The sequence below is a fragment of the Streptopelia decaocto genome, assembly GCF_964273445.1.
Source record: "Streptopelia decaocto genome assembly, chromosome: Z".
NCBI lineage: Eukaryota > Metazoa > Chordata > Aves > Columbiformes > Columbidae > Streptopelia > Streptopelia decaocto.
The window spans coordinates 8035848-8057190 of NC_138657.1; the positions used below are offsets into that span (position 1 = coordinate 8035848).

The 21343-nt window shown below is 40.1% G+C and overlaps 1 protein-coding gene across 3 annotated transcripts in view; it reads right to left on the reverse strand.

Moving 5' to 3' along the window:
• ZFYVE16 (zinc finger FYVE-type containing 16) overlaps positions 1-20511 on the reverse strand; it is a 28559-nt gene extending 8048 nt beyond the window's left edge. The window contains exons 1-13 of one of the 3 annotated variants that reach the window (XM_082074788.1): positions 20379-20511; positions 16288-16396; positions 15616-16103; positions 13972-15453; positions 13356-13436; positions 10256-10352; positions 8162-8338; positions 7183-7334; positions 4663-5035; positions 3988-4110; positions 3738-3893; positions 2913-3137; positions 1046-1128 (exon numbers count right to left, since the gene is read on the reverse strand). In XM_082074788.1, coding sequence (XP_081930914.1) covers positions 1046-1128; positions 2913-3137; positions 3738-3893; positions 3988-4110; positions 4663-5035; positions 7183-7334; positions 8162-8338; positions 10256-10352; positions 13356-13436; positions 13972-15453; positions 15616-16103; positions 16288-16357 — 3507 coding nt within the window. In that variant the 5' untranslated portion in view covers positions 16358-16396; positions 20379-20511. Of the gene's footprint in view, positions 1-1045; positions 1129-2912; positions 3138-3737; positions 3894-3987; positions 4111-4662; positions 5036-7182; positions 7335-8161; positions 8339-10255; positions 10353-13355; positions 13437-13971; positions 16104-16287; positions 16397-20378 lie in introns of all 3 variants that reach the window. The other 2 variants (XM_082074786.1, XM_082074787.1) reach the window with 2 other exon arrangements.
• Between the last annotated feature and the right edge of the window lie 832 nt (positions 20512-21343).

The window sequence follows — 21343 nt, forward strand, 5'->3', positions numbered from 1 at the left end:
ACACATTCCCACTGCCACTACAAACACAGCTACAATGGAGAATCAGAGTAACTCTAACCCAGTTGAAAATAAACTACACAGAAGCTCCCTTCATCAGCAGCACAACATTAAGATGTCTTCAAGTCTTAAGATGCAATTCCACATTAGTACTGGCACTTCGCTTGTCAGGTAGTGAGCTGGCTCATGGAATTAAAATGCAAGATTCCTCCATCAGGAAAAAAAAAACCACACACTACTTTTCATATGGTGCAGCTCCTCTGATTGATTCCTTATGTAATGACATGCCAGATAACAGTGGCAAAAAGGAAAGAGGAGCCAAAGACTGCAGTTTCATTTCAGCTGTAACAGTCTCTAGACCCTTAGGACAAGATGTAGTGATCACCTAAATAATACGTGCAATTACCTCCACAACCAGCACTTTTTATCACAGCATTAAGTAAATGGTCTAAGTATTAAAAGAAGGTTACTAGTCAGGAATACAGGCTTTCTGAAGTTTAAATAAAATTGAGTAATGGAGGAAAAACCCTCAGGGAGGAAATGACATGACTTCCAGACTTGACTGTGATGACTTTGCCAAACCTAACATTCTTCACATAAACAGTCAGACTGGTTAATTGTGGTAAGGTTATGTTTGTGTGACAAAGTAATTACTGTTACAGTTGGACCACAGCATCTGCCTATCAACTCTTCAGATTGAAAAAATGTCAAATTTAAGACTAGAACTCCTGCACCACACCAATGCTTGGAAACAAAAAATGCAACTGAACGATTCCTACCAGTTTCAGTGTAACTGTTAACATTTTTCTCGTTCTTTTAAAGCCATTTATTACTACCAGAACTGAAGTATAACAATATAACATGAAAGACAGCTTTCCTAATTCACTTACAAATATTCCTTGTTAAGAAAGCTTCAAGTCAAGTACAAAGAACAAAAACATTAGCCCTTTGCCAAAAACAACTCTGCTTTCAAGAATCAGGGCTTTAAGGATAGTTTTACATAATCTGAGGTACAACAGAAAGGGAAGAGAATAAAACATCTACTCACAACAAGCAGATTCATAATTGTGTGTCCTATCTCTCCAAAGAGTGGCTTCCGGTGCCTGAAACTTACAACAGGAGTTGGATACACTAGAGTGGAGAAAGCAAAAAAGAGTCACATTTACATGTGGACAACTGTTAGACTTGCTAACCCAAGTATTTATTTTTATTGTCAGTTATAACTTACGTTTCTTAATCTCAGTATCTGAGCAGCCAAAGTACCTAGAGACCCTGTCTGAATCTCTGTCACAGACTGTCCTTCAGCCCACTGTGTGGTTTCCCTGCCCCTGGTTAAATCCTACTGCAATGTCATTGCATGGAGTCACTCTCCTAGTGGCAGTAATTTCGTGGCAGAGACTTGCTGCTGCTTTGTGCTTGTCAGCTGTGTTTTGTGCAATAGGTCTGGATGGAAACATCCTGGGTTCAGTCTCTGGGTCACCAGCAGTGGGAGGGGTTGCAAGGCTCAGTAGTTGCTTGAATAAGAATACCATGCAGGTTACATCTGCTGCTATGTTACTGCTGTCATACAAAGTGGAGTACCACTTAGTATTGGTAAAAAGAGAGCAAATGAGGATGTTTGTACATGCTTTAAAGTCCCATGGCTGCAATTTGAAACATACACAGACGGAAATTAGGGAAGGTAATGAGAGGTAGGAGGCCACAATGCAAAGCAGCTATGAAAGCAAAACATGTAGCATAGCAAAGTCAGGATTCTGAGGTGAAAGACAGAAAACTGGTAAGGAAAAACAAAAAATGTAGTTTAGTAAGAGAAAGAAGAACGACAAATAAGCTACAACCCTTGTCAACACACAAACATAGAAGCCCAGCCAGTAGAAATCTGCCCCTGACTCGAGAAATCCATACACAGGCCAGTGATACATATTTATGGACTTGCAGCTTCTAGAATGTAGGGCTTATAAAAAAATGCATTCAGGTCAGGAAAACTGTATGATGTGTTTTTGAGATTCAATCCACTTCAGCAACTGCTGCATCTGATCTAAACTCCTGCTCTCTAAATCATAAGCAGCAGTGCAACAGGAAACAAACCAGCACCTGTACTGCTAAAATAAATGCCTGTGTTATTCTAGCAAGTACAGAAGCAACTCCAGAAGGCATTTAGGACAGTATCTACTTTTGGTTTTGCTCAAGCAAGTTTTATCTGTTCTTCAAGGCAATGGGAACCTGTGTAAACACTCTCCTTTGGTGAACCTGGAGCAGAGTGAATGTAAATCTCATTGAGAGAGCAGAAGGTGCTCACATCAGTCTGCAACAGGCCGTGGAAAACTCCCACATGGAGGTTATGTCACTGCACCACCTCTGGTGGAGCACGTTCACATGCTTTCCATCCACCTCACTTTGAAAGAATGCTTCCTGCATGTTTACAAGCCTAGAGATTTCTAACATATTAGTAAGTTATCCTTGTAAGTAATGAATGCCTTTTATCCAGGAAGCAGTAATATTTTGCCAATATACCCAGTTATTTAATTAAAAAAACAATTTGTCAAGAGTTGTAAATATGGCTTGAACTTCCCTTCAATCCTTCTCCTACAATACAAGTCAGATACTTTGATATTTCTGTCAGTTTTGGTTTCTTAGATTTCTCACCAGCTAAGACAAAAAAAAAAAAAACACACACAAAAAAACCCCAAACAAAACACCAAACCAAAAAAAACCAAAACCCAAAAGAGTCTAGTGGTACAACATAAATTCCCAAGTGTCCCAAAGTTGGCTTCCCATTTACGAAGCCGCAGTCTTACACAAATATAACATAAAATACTGCAAAGATGACTTTAAATATTTTGCTTGTCTAAAAGACTTGTATGTTCCCAAGGAAATCTTACATTTATACAGCTATTTAAAGCATTAAAACTTACCCCCATATTCTGCTCCCAATCTCAACATTAAACGGATTGGAAAAACTTTTGCCCAGGGTATTTCCAGCTTATGGATAAGAATGCCACAAAGAAAAGGCTTATCTGGTAGAGTTTGATGATCAAGTTTCTGAAAAGTTGGTGAAACAAACAGGAATCCTCCATGCTCTTTGTTGCCAAGAAAGTTTTCAGTAAAAGTAATGTTTCCCATGTTTTTTATTAACCTTCCTGTAGAAAGAGTGACAGAGTCTTTGCATAGCTGGAGAAATAATACATTAGTGTCAAGAAACAGTGGTCTCCTACAGACTTGTAAGCCATATGGTGCATCTTGCATCTTCCTGAAAGTCTGACAGACAGCTAAACCCACAGACCAAGTGCTCTCTACTTATTAACTAAATTAACTTGAATATGAAACTAGGTTTTTCCAAACAAATAGCAAAACCCTAATGTATACAATGCTCTGGCTCACACCAGTTGATGAACTTCACTCAACCAGACCTCAAGTATCTATATACAAAGGAGTATTATACTTCTACAAATCAAGTTCCAGATGTCCTAACCCATGGACTCAAGGGCTTAAACCCATAATCTCCAACACAATATGACTGAACAACAAAAAAACCCTGCAAACAGGATGTTTATAGAAGTATATGAAACAAAGAAACCTAAATTCTTTCCTTCCTGTTGTTTATTTAGAACCCAAGGCTAACACTGCAAGCTTTTTCAACAGAATCATTAGATACCTACAAAAAATACCTATCAACTTCCAGCTTTAAAGATCAGCAGGAACATATTATAAAGTAAAAAGCTAGACATAAAATTACATACCTTTCATGGCATCCTTATAGATGTCAATAAATAATTTGAATATTTCACTAGGAAAAATCTCTTCATCTGGCAAACACTGCAACAGAATGATAATTTCCTCCTGACCCAGTCCATGTAGTCCATTTGTTGAGAAGTACCAGCACTTTTCCGAAGAATCTTTAATTAAAAAGAAAGATACCACAGTAATATTGTTTTACAGTCAGAAACAGAAAGCTGGATTTAATGGAAAAATAAAATGTGCACCACTTACAAGTTATTAGCTTGACGTTCACAAGCAAGTTTGCATTTAGGATAAAAGTTAATGGATTAGGACCTCCCTCCTCAAGAAGCAAGGTGACCTGCTGGCAAGATGGATGTTCTTCCACTAGAGGATCTAAAAAAATTAACATCTGATTTAGTTCAACAAGTCAGTCAACTACCTAAAAAAGACTTACAGGTCACAGAACAGGAAAGACTGTCCCATCCTCCTGTCATAACAGGGTGGTAATTATTCTTAAACTTATAATAGCTACAGATCAACCAATGAATAGTTTACCCTAAGATTCAAGGAACATATAAAAAATAAAGCATTACCTTGTAACAAAGGTGCAAACAGGCTACCATTCATTTTCATTTACTTATTACTGACAAATTGTGTATGCTGTCTCCTCATCTGCATACTGGGACTATTAGTTACCATCAGTGAGCAGTCACTACTATAATGCATTTAACTGGTGAAGTATTCTTTTCATAACATACTGCTCTTTTTAATAATGCATGTTCAATTATCTTGTTAATAACGTATGCTCAATTATCCAACAATCCAACATGCAGCAAAAAAAATAGAGATTAGAATTGTATTGAAGGACAAATTATATCTACACAAGCTCATATTAAGAAATCTTGCATCAGGTGATTCAGTATTAAAAAATTTCTCAAGTTTTACCTTTTCCTTTTTCACTCACTGCAAGCAGAAGTGGTGGCAGTTTATCACTATCAGGAACAAGGCTGATCTCTTTAGGAACACAGTTTTCAACACCACATAGTGCTCTGTAACTTGAAGGACTAACAGGCATATCACTTGTAGTCAGGTTAGTTGAACTGGAACTAGTCTTCTCAGCTTCTGTAGTAGAACACCCTTCAGTTTCTAGAGTTACAGGTTTATAACTATGTACCACCTCACTCGGGCCTGGAATGGCCTGTTGTGCATCATCTGAAGAAACAGGACATAATTCCTCCTTTCTTGTAACAACATCAATTTCTTCTTTGGGTTTTGAATTTACATCAGTTAATGTGTCATATTCCTCTGGGTTTGCAGTCTATGAAGACGGAAAAAAAAAAACAAAACAACACAATACTACACTTCTGTCTCACAATGAGCTAAAAATTGTTAGCATTCTAGAAGCTAGAAGAAAAAAAATAAATCTGTCATAAATACTGATAAGAAAGCCAACAAATCTCTCCTGGATCTTCCTTTTCTCCCCAACCCCATCTTTAGAAGTTACATTAGTCCCTATTTTAGGTTAAGATGCGTCATTTATTTATTTGTTTGGTAACACAAAATTTGTATGAGAGCATTACAGATGTTTTAGCATAAAACAGTGAGATGTAATACAATTAACAATAAACCAAGTACCCCTCCAAGAATCTGCTTAGTACTACTGTTTCCCCACTCATAGCTACTGAACATTGCCATCACTATAATTTTTCCATCGTTTGGATCAGCAGTTGAGCACTGCAAGTGTATTTCTACCCTAAGTACTAATAGCTGAGTCTAGTGTTTTACAGTCTGATTCATTTCAGTTTGGAGTCAAATCTATGCTGCTTCCCCAGCAAAACAGATGTGACAAGCAATGAGCATAGACACAGTAGGATGTGAGATGTTACTAGAGAAAAAAAAGAGGCATACTATCATTTTTTCAGTGTTAGATTTGCATCCTATCTCAATAGGGACAACTCTGGATTGCAACAAGGAAAAAAAAAAACTAAGAACTCTATGCTTTCCCTGTAACAGTTTTCCTGGTATGCCATCAGCTTCCAGCAAATCCTCCGCTTATAGAGTATATGTGTCAAAAAAAACCCAAACCAAACCAAAAACCCCAAAAGGAATATCCCACAAACACAAAAAGAGGACTAAATTGCCCTCTAATTGACCTTCTCCTCACAGATTTGCTTGCTGGTGTTTCGTATCACTTTATACTTTCGACCCTCACAGCATCCCGTGGCAGCACAGCCAGGATTATGCGTTACCTGGCAAGGTACATCCTTTGCTTCAGAGACGCAGTACAGTGGTTTTGTTTGAGCTTCTGAAGCTGCATACAAGAACCATACCTAATTGTCTCCTGTCCATGCTGCTTTTCATTTTAGATGCTGCTCATCTTTTTCAAGTGAAAATATCCTAGTCTTTCCCCAAAATGGAGGACGGGCTGTGCCTTTTGATTACTGCATGTACCTTTTGAGTCTTTCCTAGTTCAAATGAAGTCACATTTACTGTTACCCATTCTTGCTGAATTAAGGCTCCGTATACAAATATTAATAATAATGACCTGGTCTGGTTGTTAGCTTTTCCAATTTAAGAACTCCTAAATGATGTTAGAATCATAGAAGTTATGTTATCACTTGAGACAATGCTTCAGAACTACGTTTTATTTTAAAAGGCTCCAGCTTAGGAATCTCTTCAAATCTTTTCACAGCAAACTTACTCTATGTCTTTGGACTTTTCTTGTCATGTGCAACTAGTTCAAAACCATGAGCATGATCTATTACAAAAAGCCAATCCCCCTCTCAGTTCAACATTAGAAGCAATATGTACATTTTTCTGCACCCTATAATGTAATACTCTAATGCAAGGGTGTCAAACTAATTTTCACTGGGGGCCACATCAGCCTCACGATTGTCTTCAAAGGGCCAAATGTAATTTTAGGACTGTATAAACATATACATGTAACTACATTTAGATATTACATTCAGCCCTTTGAGAGCAACCATGAGGCTGATGTGGCCTCCAGTGAAAGTGAGTTGGACATCCCTGCTCTAAGGCATTAAGCAACTTCTGCTTAGTCTAATCCAACAAGGAAATGATAGCAAGTCACTTGAAAACAACAAAAAAATCCACAAACTTATGCTATAAGCATGTTGTTAATGACTATGGCTGAGGTTACCTTCATAGAAGCAGTTAATCAAAGGCTGTGTAGAAAAAAAAACCCTCATTCTGGAAAATTTTCCACCATACCATTTTTAAGGTTCACATACACCCCAAAACAAATGCAGTTTCCTTTCAAGTATGGTCTACAGAATACTTCAATCCAAGGACTTCACAGCCACACTCAAAAAGATAATAAAATATTGGCTCAGATTTCAAAAGCTGTGAACCAAAAGTTGTATTACTATATATAAGGGCCCCCACCAATAGCAAAAGTATTTCAAGAGGTAATTCATGCACCTACACACACTTCTCAATTCATACCATATGCATCTCCGGCAAGTCAGGGTTTACTGGGCTTAAGTCCTGTGATGACCTCTTTGCTCCAGAAGAAAGTTTTGTTGTATCGGCCACTTCCCCATTTGGCAAAATACCATCTGCAAACCAAACTCTCCTCTGTTCTTTGGGGCACAGTCCTAGGACAGGTTAAGAAAACACTGACTTCATATTATTGTACTGTTCTCATAGCTGAAAGGGATAAAAATTAAGTCCTTTTTTCCCCCCCAAATATGTAGAGAATCTGTTTACTGGAACCAAGCCCAGATAGACAGCTTGACATCAGCCAGTCTGCAGTCAGGCAAATATATGCAAAAAAATCTCATGCTTGCAGATGAAGCTGCCATGCTATAGTTAAACCTATCAACACTGATATAAGGAAGATGACTTCCTCAATCATGCCTCTGTACTAAGGTCAAATGAAGCACGTATCACAACTAAAAGATAACATAAACTCTAAAAATGTTAGCTTATCACTTTGTTTAAAAGTTTGTTTTCACTGAAGGAGGCCAAAAGTTTAAAAAAAGTGGAACAAGGACAATACTTAGCCACTTATAATTAGTATTTACACAGAGAATGAACCCCTGATGCTTCCCAGCAACTCTTCTCTAAACTTTTCCCTTTTGGCTTTTATTGTAATACTGGTAGCAGCAACACAAGTCAGAGATCTCCTGAGCTACATAAAAATTATGAAAGTAATATCTGCACAAAAGACTACGATATAAACAGCAAGGATAGTGACAAAAACAACATCTACATTTCATAAATGGAGCTTTAAAACAGACTTGGTCAGGCTTAAACATGGCATCAAAACTGGGAGCTAAAAGTAACTTTCCAGAGTCCCAGTTTACAGTTTCAATTTCCCACAAAAATATCAGTATACCAAGTATATGTCCATGATGCAATAAATAACTCTTTCCAAAGAGATCATGAAAGTGTTAGATAAATTATACTACATTTAGCATACCTTCAATACCAGGTTGTTTAAGTACTGAGATAGGTAACAGTGCAGAAGGTGAAGGAGAGCTAGCACTACCAGACACCTGGGCTTCCTCCGAAGGTGGAACAGCAGAAGACTGCTCAGAGGAGGTACTGGAACTGGGGACACGACCAGTTGGACTCATCATTCTTTCGAATGCCTGTGCTAAAAAAAACATGGTTAGTTTTTAATATTTCACAATTGATCCAATTTCACTTGCAGTACAGTAATATGGGTGGGTTTTTTTGCAAGATCAGGGCACAACTGTTATTTATAAAAAATTAACAATCAAGCTATTGTACAGAAGAAAATTTAGATTTAGATTTCTTGATCTTTCTACCAGCACATTTGTCTAATTCATCCCAAACAGAGAAAGAGACCGCCTCCTGTATCTTGCTACTGTTGCAATGACTACATTGAAGCACGCAATTCCTGTGCAAATACATGTATCACATTTATCGAGTCGAATTCCATTCAGGTGGCCTATTAAAAATCTGTTATGTTTTCAACTTGTTACTTAAATATGAATAATCATGACCTCAACTTTTTCTCCCAATGTTTCTGTAAGCATCCATGCTTAGTTTTCAGCTAAGAAAAGGTCATCTTATGATTCAACTACTGTAGCACTGTTAAGTGACTTGTAAAAATATCACAACAGAAAGCTACATAACGTGAGCAAATAACATGTGAGAGTAAGCAGGGGTATGGCCTTCAAACACATAGAAGGCCACTGTGGAAGGAGGATCACTTTTGTTAGATTCCTGCCACAGATGAACCGATAGCATAACTTTATATTTGTTTACTCCTATGGAGTACAAACCTTTTTTTTTTTTTTTAAATAAAAAATAGCCAGCTTGCTACTCAAAGTTTAAAATAAGAACTGAAATCCAGCTAAGAGGTACAATTATTCTCTTCCTCCCTCCATGCATAAATAGGAAAACGTACACCACAGAATCACAGAATCGACTGGGTTGGAAAAGACCTCAGAGATCATCGAGTCACAGTATCACAGTATCACAGTATGTTTGGGATTGGAAGGGACCTCAAAAGATCATCTAGTCCAATCCCCCTGCTGGAGCAGGAACACCTAGGTGAGGTCGCACAGGAACATGTCCAGGTGGGTTTTGAATGTCTCCAGAGAAGGAGACTCCACCACTTCCCTGGGCAGCCTGTTCCAGTGCTCTGTCACCCTTACTGAGAAGAAGTTTCTTCTCAAATTTAAGTGGAACCTCTTGTGTTCCAGCTTGATCCCATTACCCCTTGTCCTATCATTGTTTGCCACCGAGAAGAGCCTGGCTCCATCCCCATGGCACTCACCCTTTATATATTTGTAAACATTAATAAGGTCCCCCCTTAGTGTCCTCCAAACTAGAGAGACCCAGCTCCCTCAGTCCAACCCTTGGTCCAACTCTAGTCCGTTTATTAGATCATGGCACTAAGTGCCATGTCCAATCTGAGTTGAAAAACCTCCAGGGACGGCGAGTCCACCACCTCCCTGGGCAGGCCATTCCAATGCCTGATCACTCTCTCTGTAAAGAATTTCTTTCTAATATCCAGCCTAAATTTCCCCTGGCAGAGTTTAAGCCCATGCTCCCTTGTCCTATTGCTAACTGCCTGGGAGAAGAGCCCAATCCCCACCTGGCTATAACTTCCCTTCAGGTAGTTATAGAGAGTGATGAGGTCACCTCTAAGCCTCCCCTTCTCTAGACTAAACAACCCCAGCTCCCTCAGCCTCTCCCCATAGGTCTTATGCTCAAGTCCCTTCACCAGTCTTGTTGCTCTTCTCTGGACTCGCTCCAGCACTTCAATGTCTTTCCTGAACTGAGGGGCCCAGAACTGAACACAATACTCCAGGTGTGGCCTCACCAATGCAGAGTACAGGGGAAGGATCACTTCCCTTGTCCTGCTGACCACACTATTTTTGATACAGGACAGGATACCATTGGCCTTCTTGGCCAATGATATCAGTTGAAGTAACCAGTTGAAGTAGTGAAGCTGCCCAAAACCAACAAAGGTTAGAGAGATACTAGCTGTACCTATTCTTTAATGATTACTACAATTACTCAAGAAACACATTTTTACCTTTATTAATATCATCGTAACAGCCAGTACAGACTCTTGCTTCCTTCTCCATGTACTGTAGTTTGCACTTTCGTTTGCAACAGCCACCACAAAAAACCTGAACCAAAAGAAGACTGAATTAATATTAGAGAAAATCCCAGTATTTCCTGAATTAAGTTCCTGTTATTATTTACTAATTTTACTAAACCAGATCGCATTATATAATGCATGCATACACATTTTTGGAAGCAGGGAAGGAGAAAAGGACCTTCAGCATATGTACCTTACAATACATTGCTGTCTGGGGAGAAGGCAAAGTACTAGACTAAAAAGGTTTTTATTAAAAAGGTTTTTACTGCATCTAGCTCTGAGATCCCCAGCAAAGACATAGACCTGTTAAAGCAGGCCCAGAGAAGGGCTCTTGCCAATACTCTCTCAGACTCTATGATGAAACCAAGCAGCACCTAAAATTTCTTGCTGTGAGTGGATCTCATCACATAAGGCCAGATGCTCACAAAATGGCTAAAACTGGATTTTTTTTTTGGTTGTTAAAAACATTATAACTAGAAGCAGTTGGTATACAATCGTATAGCAATTAGAAAAGTTTTCCAAGAAATATACTCGTTTGATTAGCCTGTATCTTAATTCCTCGCGACAACAAACAAACAAAACACAAACAAAACCAAACCCATAATATTTACACAATAAAGAGGAGCAGCAATGAGGAGGCCACAAATCATAATAATATTCTTATCTAGAGTGATGAAAAGAATTCCAGGTTGCATCACCTACTCCCAAATTCACTCCTACAACAGTTCTATACTAAACAACAGTGCCAGGAACAATGACTGAGCCCCAGACCTGGGTCAGATTCGCTCTACTGGTTTAGTATTATCTCTGAAGATAACTGCTGCAGTCTCGCATTAGGATTCAGGTAATTGTTGACACACCACTAGGTCTTTTAACCAAGAGCTCACTGCTTCCCAAGCTATTTACTAATCTAGCTTCAGAAACTATGTTGGCTTAGCAGGCTCCCCAACTCTGTCAGAAAGAATAAGCATAGTTGCCATCATGCTACTAGCTCTCTCAGCAAAGCATTTTAAAAGCTTGAAGACTGCTTTGAAAGAACAGAATGTGCTTTTCTACTCCAACAGAATATATATATTTTTAAGGAGGGATGTGGAAAAAGAAAGTGCATAACTTCAGCCTGGACTACACCTGCACAATCTCACTCAAAGAGTTATATCTCTAGTAAAGCTGTTTTCTGCAAGAGTTCTGATAAATGTCTGCTGCTTTTCTCACTTTTCCCTTATGTTATTTCAAGGATGATTTGCAGGCTTTCAGAGTCACAGCATTTTTAGCTACATGCAAACTCCAGAGTCAGTATTAGCCTTTACAAAAGGTATCTTTTGAAACCTTGGTCTGAAAAAGCCTACTGCCACTGATCAGAGTTAAGTAAGTGGAAAAAAAAAGTGGAAAAAAACCACCAAAGTCTTCTGCTATTCCTAATTATCTCCAAGAAAACAAGGTAGATGAAGTGGAAAAAATAAACAAACAGTAGTGACAGAGGAAAAAAAAAGTTATTACAAGTGACCTCCTTGAAGCAGAAACAGTCACTGTAAAACCAGTAATACCTGAGCAGTGCAATACGAGCTCAGAAAAGAAACCATTCCAAGTGCTCCTGTATTAGTGTCACATGCAATTCACCGCACCTGAAAATGCACATGCTCAGTAAAGATCTGAAGAATGTGACTGGTGAAGATTAATTGCTAATCCACCTTAGGGCTTTGAATGCTGAGCAGTACAATCCTTTGCAACGGGTATTCTCCTCTCACGCTTTGTGCAACTGGGACCCACAACAGAGGAGGGAGCCTCATCCTAACGCGCAGCAGACAAGAGGTGAATACAAACTAGAGGGACAAGTAATGTAACAGGCGAAAGGAGATGAAGACAAGGCTGCTGATCAAAGAAATTGGTTATGGTTGAGCTGGGAAGAGGAAGGGTACCACATCAGACAAACATCTAAACAAAGAAACTGCAAAGTTGCTTGACATCACAAATGCCGCAGACAGGAACGAGAGCAGGGACCACTAACTTCACATTTTCCTCCAACACAGAAGCCAGAATTGACAAATGCTGCCATTTTCATTGATAAAATAAGCTGAAAACTATACAATTGTCTTCCATAATACTCCACAGAGGACAACTGAATTCCTACCAGTTTCTCCTACGTCCAAGTGGTTGAAAACACAACCCCACAACATGTTTGCAGGGAATGGGTCTTATTCTTTTAAAGACAAAAAAAGTTACTAAAAAAAAGACAAAGGCAGAAACTTAAGCTGCGGCACAATCAAAAAAGCTATGACAGTCATAACTGCACAGCGCTCCAGTATACCTAAAGTTTAGATAATCTATACTGCCCTCATCCTCCCAATGAACATGCATTGTGATGCTCCCTCTAATTACTCTGTTTTTCTGGCAAATCCCCTCTGTTAACACACAAGATAAGCAACACAAACAGCCAATGGTTGTAAACAGGCCTGTGTAGTGAAGGCTGCTTCTATCCCCATCCCTAGACAAGGCATAACAAACTTCACAGCGAGCGTAAACAGGAACTTGAACTCAGTCTTATGACCAAAACGAAACCCACTCTGAACAACTGTGTTGTAAATTTTTAGAAAACTTCCAACAGGATATTCTGACAAGTGATGAAGTTCAATGACTTCTACACTGTCATAATGAGTTCTTAATTTTCTTGGCACCCACAACTAGACCTACATTTTAGTTCACACTTAGAACAGTTGAAGTAAACAGGTACTAATTTTTGAATGTACAGTGCTAGAAGAGGCATCCTGCAAAAAAGCTACAAAGACTCTCGAGATGTTTCTCAACACTGGGGATGCAAAAAGTTCTTAAGTACTGGCATTAGTCTTTGTTAGATCTCCTCATCCATAAAGCTTACAGAGGCACACTGAAAAAATAAGTTCATTAGTACTGTCACTATTTCTATTCATGCACCAGTACAAGTGTAAGCCACGGCAGCTCACAAGGGAATGCTGGATTAAGAATAAGCTTTGACAATGAAGACAACCAGGGGGCTACAGAAAGTTCTACAGATTACTTGCTCAGTTGGTGAGTGCCATTCACCCCACAAAAGCAGCAAAGTTTTCCTCTGAGATGACTCCCCTGGAAAATTATATATCTAAACACACAAGGGACAGATTTAGGTCATCAATCCTTTGCATTGCTACTGCTATTACAGCTCCTGAAAGAACTCAATCCTTTCAGGTTCACAGACTCTGTTTTACAGCTAGTATAATCACTTACCTGAATTCCAATAATGATCATCACCTCATTTTTGTTAAGCTTAAATACTTAAGCTTAACTTAAAAAACAAGTAAAAAGCTGATTCACTATGACTACTACAAAGTAGTCCACTGTTTCATCATCTTTGTTCCATGCAAAACACACTAGTCTAGCCAGTAATGGAAGACAAAATAAGAACATTCTCTGTACTTCCCTTTATTATTTTCACCAAAAAAATAATGTTTCTTAATTAATCAGCCTTTTCCAACAGTCTTTAAGCTTCTATGAAGGAAAAATACAACTACTTTTTAAATAAAATATTTAGAGCCTAGAAATATTCTGTCAATATTCCTTCCCTTCTGTATTTTGATTATCCCCAAACTACAATTCATTTGCTTTCAGTAACACAGGACCCTTCTCCAATAACTTACCTTTCCGCATGCACGACAGTGGTGTCGTCTTTTTGTAAATGTGAACTTGACTTGGCAGTTCATGCAGTTGGGTGCCTCTGAGTCAGGAACCCACAATGGTTGTTTCCGTGAAAGTGCTGCAGATACTTTAAGTGATTCCAAATTTTCAGATGTTTGATTTCCTCCAGCTTCTGAGCTGCTATCCCCAGAGCGTGCAGGGTCAGAATCTTTATCAACATTTATGCTAGTGCCTGAGACGGGAGCTTCTGGAGTAGCAGAACTGGCTTCCTCATTTTCTCTCTCAAGTACATCTGTTTTATCCAGTTGTCTCTGACCAACAGCTCCTTGGGAAAGGCCAAGCAGCTGCTTTGGCCTTGCACCTTCAGTACAAACATTAGAAGCTAGTGTTTCACCACCACTCTCAGTCATGTCCTGAATACGAGATACATTCTCTTTTGTTGTAGATTCCAACTCACTGGCAGTAAGAGTTACTTTAATATTACTATTAATGCTTGTTATCTCCACCAGTTTTTCTTGCATGTGTTCTTCACTGACATCTGTGGAACCCAGGTTGTTCACATTTGTTAAATTCCCTTCATTTGTATGAGCTTCCATTAAGTTACTATCATTGTCTGATGACTTCAACACGTTGGACTGGTGACTTTGTCCATATAAGAAAGCATCCAGCTCAGCATCACTTATTAGAGTATCACTGTTAATAACATTGTCCTCAACAGTAAAGTCAGCCATAACTGCGCTCATACTTTCATCGTAATAAGAGTCTAGACCAACACCATATGGCTCAGCTTCATATTCTAGAAAGGCAGAAGAAAACGCCTGGATTTGCTGAGAATCACTGTCATCAATTACATTCTCAGCACCATATTTCTCTCCATCTGTCCTTTTTTCCACTACATTTTTGTTGATTTCTATATATCCTCCCTGTTCATGCAAGTCAGTGCTTCCACAGGATTCCCTATCAGAGAGATCAGTTTTAGGCTTTTCAGCATGAACAGTCAAAATATCACTAATAACCTCCGCCATTTCATTTTGAGGTAGAGGATTAATGTTTTCTTCTGTTACAACTAATGAACCACACATAGATGCAGGAAGTGGAAGACATGACAGCGAGGTCTGGACATCCTCCACTGAAATACATGAAGTCGAAACACTGTCTAGTATTTCATTGCTATTAAGTTCTTCACTGTCTACTTTCTCTTCAGTAATTTTCTCTTCTAATTCTACTTCAGCTCCTGTTTGACAGGAAGAGCCTGGCAAAACACCATTTCCAGGTAATGTTGCATGGCTTTTGTGCAACTGAGGCTGCTTTGGCAGATCTGAAGGCATGGATTCAATGTTACTCTCATCTTCTGAGTTTACCCTTTCTATGATATTTTTTCCATATGTCTCTTCAGTTACTGCAGAGCTTGCTCCTTCATCTTGTGCTTCACAAGGCAATTTATTATATGCTTTCTGATCTTTGGGACTGTATGCATTTGAATTCTGCAATGTTACAGGGACAAATGGAGCATTAAGGCAAGCAGTTTGTTCAATCTGATCAAATTCTTCACTGCACTTTATAGATTCTGTCCTGTGTTGATCACCACATGGATCCAAGATCTTTGCTGTAGCATAACCGTCTGATTTTAAAGCTAAATTACTAACCTCCTCTGTTTTAAGACGTCCTGAATCTTGCAGCATTGAGTCCCCATCACTCTGTTCAGTACTTGAAACACCACTGCAACCAGCTGATGAAACACACATCTGGAAGTCATCTGGCTGCAACTTTTGAGTGTTTTCATGAGTAGCCACTGAATGGATTAAGTTACCTGTGTCATTAACAAGATCACACACAGGTACACTACACCTTCCCAGGTTCAAAGCCTGAATTTCCTTTAAGGAACCACTGTCTACAGTGGACAAAAGATCTGGTCCAGAAATACTCTTCTCATTTTGTGGTGAATAACTCAGAAGTGTTTCACTTGTTCCAGTGTGGCCAGCTAGAGAGATTTCTTCTGATGAAGTATAACTGTCAGCATCCTCTTGCAGTTTTGCTGTTGGGTATATATGTTGTAAGCAATCCAGAACTGAAGAAAGTGCATGGTGTTCTGAGTCATACAGATTTTGAGGTGTCCTACAGCATTCATATTCATCTGTTTTAAGCAAAAAGAGATCAAAAGCTAAGTTTACAAAACTCCTCTCTTTCCACAGTGCACTTCCTCTACATCACATTTATTCATCAATTTAAGCTTTTATTTAGCATATAGTACTTTCAAATTCCACAGTGTCATTTGACCAGTATTATTATGCTGGAGAAGAAGGCATGCAGGAACTAACCTGTATTCTGTTCGAATTCATCAAGCAGTTTGTCCAAGTCACAGACTGCAGCTTTGAAGTAACTGTCCATTCTACTTACAGTTCTAGTGAAGCTTTAGCCTCTTTAAACCTAAAAAACAAAACAAAACAAAACCCAGCATTTCATTCACAGAATTTTGCTGTTTACAAAGCTGAAGTTTAATTACTAGAAGACAACTCCTATGAAGCATCTTCTTTCTCCATGTAAACAAAACATAACTACAAACAGGGCTGCAGACTGTCAGCTTCTATGTACTCTGAATACAGCCTAGAGCAGGGGTGTCAAACCCATTTTCACCAGGGGCCATATCAATCTCATGGTTACCAGATGTAATTTTAGGACTGTATAAATGTAAGAGCTAATTAGGGCTGTTATTTCCTTAAGACATTTGACTGCCTGCTGTATGAATAAGCTACAAGGTCTGACTCCAAGAGAAATGCTGGAGTGCTCACTTACCACTTCTTCAGCCAGAAATACACCAAAGATGACATATTACTGGATAGACACGGGTCAAATTCTGAACATTTTACACTGTTACAGGTCACCAATTCTCATGACACCATTAGTCCTTATGTACCCCTCACTTCCTTAAGCAGCAGCTAATCTCACTGAAAGAACAGAACACACTGATCACAAGGGTTTTCAAACACATGGGTTGGCAAAGATCCCTTTTTTTTTTCCAGTTAACACTCAGCTCTTCAACTTGTCGTTTTTCTTTTAACATCAAGACAGAATAATACTTTTTGTTGGTATATTACAAAAAACCCACACTACCAGTACTTGCCACTTTCCTAGGTAAACATTTGGTATGTTTCTAAACAAGCTCACTGTAAGTCTTTCAAAGCTTTTACTTGTGCCCTAATTTCAAGGCCAGCATTCTTTATTATCTTACTCAGGCTTTTTAGTGGAAAACTAATAACACTCAACTGCTACGCCAGGCAGTGGTCACCATGGTGAACCCAGGAAGCCAGAACCTACAACAGTTGTCATGAACAGCACTGAAGTGAGCTGTTCTATGGCAATCTTGGTAAGGATTGTGAACAGCTAATATTTAGGCCACAAGGAGACCTGGTCAAATGACCTTCTTGACCTTCTAAGGCCTCCAAGAGGCAAGCTAAAATGTAACAAAAGAAAATAGTGAAAGTTTGCTTATGTCATATGACCAGTTAGACAAGGCTTGATCTCTGGCCAACTCATAGTACTGCACTTTAAATTGCATAAAAATAGTATCTTAAGAATTAGAGGCAACAATTTTACTATATAAATTGTTACCTAGGAGACGCAAATACTCTGATCTGGATAACTGCAATGACTGCAAGTGTGTTGGTGAATTTAAAAACACTTAATGAGCCACTTCTTTCATACCCTTTACAAATTGCTTCTAATACAATAGGCACACATTCCAGAGTTCAAAACCAACATTCAACTAGTGACTTCTCAAAGGCAAAGCTAAAACAAGTGTGTTGGGATAGTGTATGGTCAAGAAACAGGATGGATTGTAATTTTTTTTTTTTATAAATACAGTCTCTCCAAATGGTGGTAGTTAGTAGTTTTCTGTTATGATAACCTGTAAAATAAAATGGATATGTTAATTATTATCAGCTAATCAGCTTAATGTCTGACAAACTGCCTTTTGATGTTTGAGAGAATGCCTGAAAAACACTCTCTGTAGTGTTAATATAGACAGGTATTACCAGATCTCCAGCTTGTCACAGCTAATTGCCACTGCAAAATCCTGGCCTGCTTTTATAAGGAGCAAGCTAGAACAATGCAAGATCGGGTTTAGTGATAAACACACACACAGGTCTTCAACCCAGAAAGCTGACCATAGTAGCCATCTTGATTTTAGGTTACCAGAGAAGTCTTTTTGCTCCCTGGAAAGTTACATTATTTCAACTCCATCATTGTGTTTAATCATCATATTTAGTCTGAACAGAAAGCTATATTGAAGCCTTCATCCTCACACAGGGTTTAAGTAATTTTTTCCAGCTTACTACCCGGCAACTACAATAACTAGGACAAAGCCTCTGATAGAAACACAACCATTAAGAATGATCCAATTTCACAGCACCATAAAAATGAAGGGCTGCATTTAGCACAGTACACTGCTTCTCCCACCTTAAGAGCCTATGTATTTAACTACCAGCCTTTTCCTTGTCGCCCCGCTCCAATATCTCTACGTCACACACCTACCCATAGGTTTGATTCCCTACAGACAAAAAAAATGTAAGGATACAACTGCATACAGGGTTCATCAGCAACCAACTTAACAGGCAAGTACATTACAACTGAGCAAATGCTTTGTTAAAAACTTAAATGACATAAAACAAATACTAAACCGATTCTTGCTGAGTAAGACAACATACTATCCAACCCAAAACCAGCAGCAGCTGCTGCCACAGCACATTTTACTAGCTGAATCAGGGGTTGAAGATAGAAGTTATAGAAGTTTTCAGACACATAAGGAAAAGCCTACATGGCATACTGCAAAAAAACTAAACCGTCTTGCTTAAAGAACAAAACTCTGTTAGTTCACCACAATTTCTTGAGAAGAATAAAACTATCAACATCATTATGATATTACCACTAACATGAATTGGACAACTCTATCCCGACATCATCCTCAGCTCCTGAATATTTTCTTTCGTTCATACACAGTAATTTGTTGTTGTTTTTTTTTGAACAGAAAATGGTATCATTCACACAACACAAAAAATTTTCTGTCAACAATTACTGACTTTCAGCTGTGCTCCAACACATCAGCGGTACCATCAGCAGCCAGGCCCACAGCTGAAGAATCCACTTGCCCAACTGAACAAACACATCTCTCACATACTGCCCACAGTGCCATCGTCATTAGTTGTATCAGCAATTATTACTCAGCATTTGAAAATGAGTCATGAGAATATGATTATTACATCAGGTCTGAAAGATCTTTCCTCAATGGAAACCAGTGTTCCCTCAATATTATCATCTTCTGATTTACATTACTAATAGCCAGTCATTTATATCAAACAACCTCAGCAATGTAGCACTAGACACCAACAGCATCTAGTACCAGTAGTCAAGTGGATCCTTTTCTGTGCTCTGTGCCTTTCTGCAGAGTGTACTAATAACTGGTCATTTACCATTATAGCTTGTATTTAAATACAAAGAATGTTTCCCAGTTTGTCCAGAAGCACATCTTAAAACATTTAATATCTGTATGGTGTAAACATGTCCATTATACACTGTACCCTATATAAAAATAAATGGAACAAAAGTAAGCAAAGACACCACTAATACCTCTAAACCTCCAGAGGCAATTAATCCACCTAAGCAACTTAATAAGCACTAGACAGCATGAATCGCTGTAAGAGAACTACACAGCTGCTACAGTGTGCAAGCAGCAACTGTATGCTAAAAAACCACAAGGGTTTGTTTCTGTTTCATTACTGTCTTCCATTCCAAAGAGTACATTTGCTGATAGAATCATTTGGGTTGGAAGAGACCCTCAGGACCATCAAGTCCAACCATAACCCAACTGCAGCACTAAACCATGTCCCTAAGAGCCTCGTCTAAACGCCTTTTAAACCCCTCCAGGAATGGTGACTCCACCACTGCCCTGGGCTGCCTGTTCCAATGCCTGACAACCCTCACCATGACGAATTTTTTCCTAATATCCTAATTTTCCTAATATCTGATGCTACTGTGACTGTAAAATCCTTACAGCACTAAGTTTCTCTGACTAACAACGGCCTTTATCGGTTCTGAAGTACACAAGCCCTTCTCCAGGCCTGGAACACACTTCAGTGCTCAATGCCCGCTTAGGACACTTTCCTCAACCAGATACTTATCTGCACCGGATCGGGTAAGACAAAGGTGTTTTGCACCAGCCCCGCCGCGGGGGCAGGAGGCGCTGGGGCCGGTCACAGCCGTCTCTGAGGAAACCCGTTTCGTGCTCCCGGCCCACAGCGGTTCCCGCCCCTCCAGCCGGGAGCCTCGGGAGGCGCCGGCACCCGGCAGCGCCGCGCGGAGACCCGTCACCGCCGCCGGGCCGCGCGTCCCACCAGCCCCGTACCCACATCCTCACCCGCAGGGCTGCCGGGACCCGGAGAAGGCCGCGCTCCTGCTGCGGGGCGGGCAGCGGCGCCCCCGCCGGCGCTTCACCTCAGCGGCCAGCGCTTCACCTCCCCTCCGCGGCCGCGCCTTGTTTGTGCGCCCGGCCGCCGCTCGGCGCCTGCGCGGCCCCGCCCACTTCAGCCTCCCGCGCCTGCGCAGAGGCAGCGCCCTGCCGGGGGAGCGGAGCCTGCCGCGTGACTGACGCGGCCCCTCCACGCGCGCACACGCCGGCAGGGGGCGCCATCACGGCCTTCCCCCCCTCCCCCCCCCTTTTCTTGCTGACGTCACTCCCCGTCACTCCTCCGTCAGGCTCAATGTGGAGTCAGGGAAAGGGCGGGAAAAAGTGAGGGCTCCAGGCAACTGAGAGCTGCTCCCCCTCGTTTGGAAATTACTGTTAAATGAAAAGCTGAGGGAGCTGGGGCTCTTGAGCTCGGAGGAGACTTAGGGGTGACCTTATTAATGTTTAAAAATATATAAAGGGTGAGTGTCAGGAGGATGGAGCCAGGCTCCTCTCAGTGACAAACAATGATAGGACAAGGGGCAATGGGTACAAACTGGAACACAAGAGGTTCCGCTTAAGTTTGAGTAGAAACTTCTTCTCAGTGAGGGTGGCAGAGCCTGGCCCAGGCTGCCCAGGGAGGTTGTGGAGTCTCCTTCTCTGCAGACATTCCAACCCGCCTGGACACCTTCCTGTGTAACCTCATCTGGGTGTTCCTGCTCCATGGGGGGATTGCACTGGATGAGCTTTCCAGGTCCCTTCCAATCCCTGACATTCTGGGATTCTGTGAAATCAATTAAATCAGGCTGTTTCACCAAAGCAACAGTTGCTGCGCTACTGCAGTATCATTAAAGACGGTATCAGCTAATGCATCATCCTAGTTCGGGCCTCAGTGATGTCATCACAGTGCATTTTTAGGCATTTCCACAATAAATTTC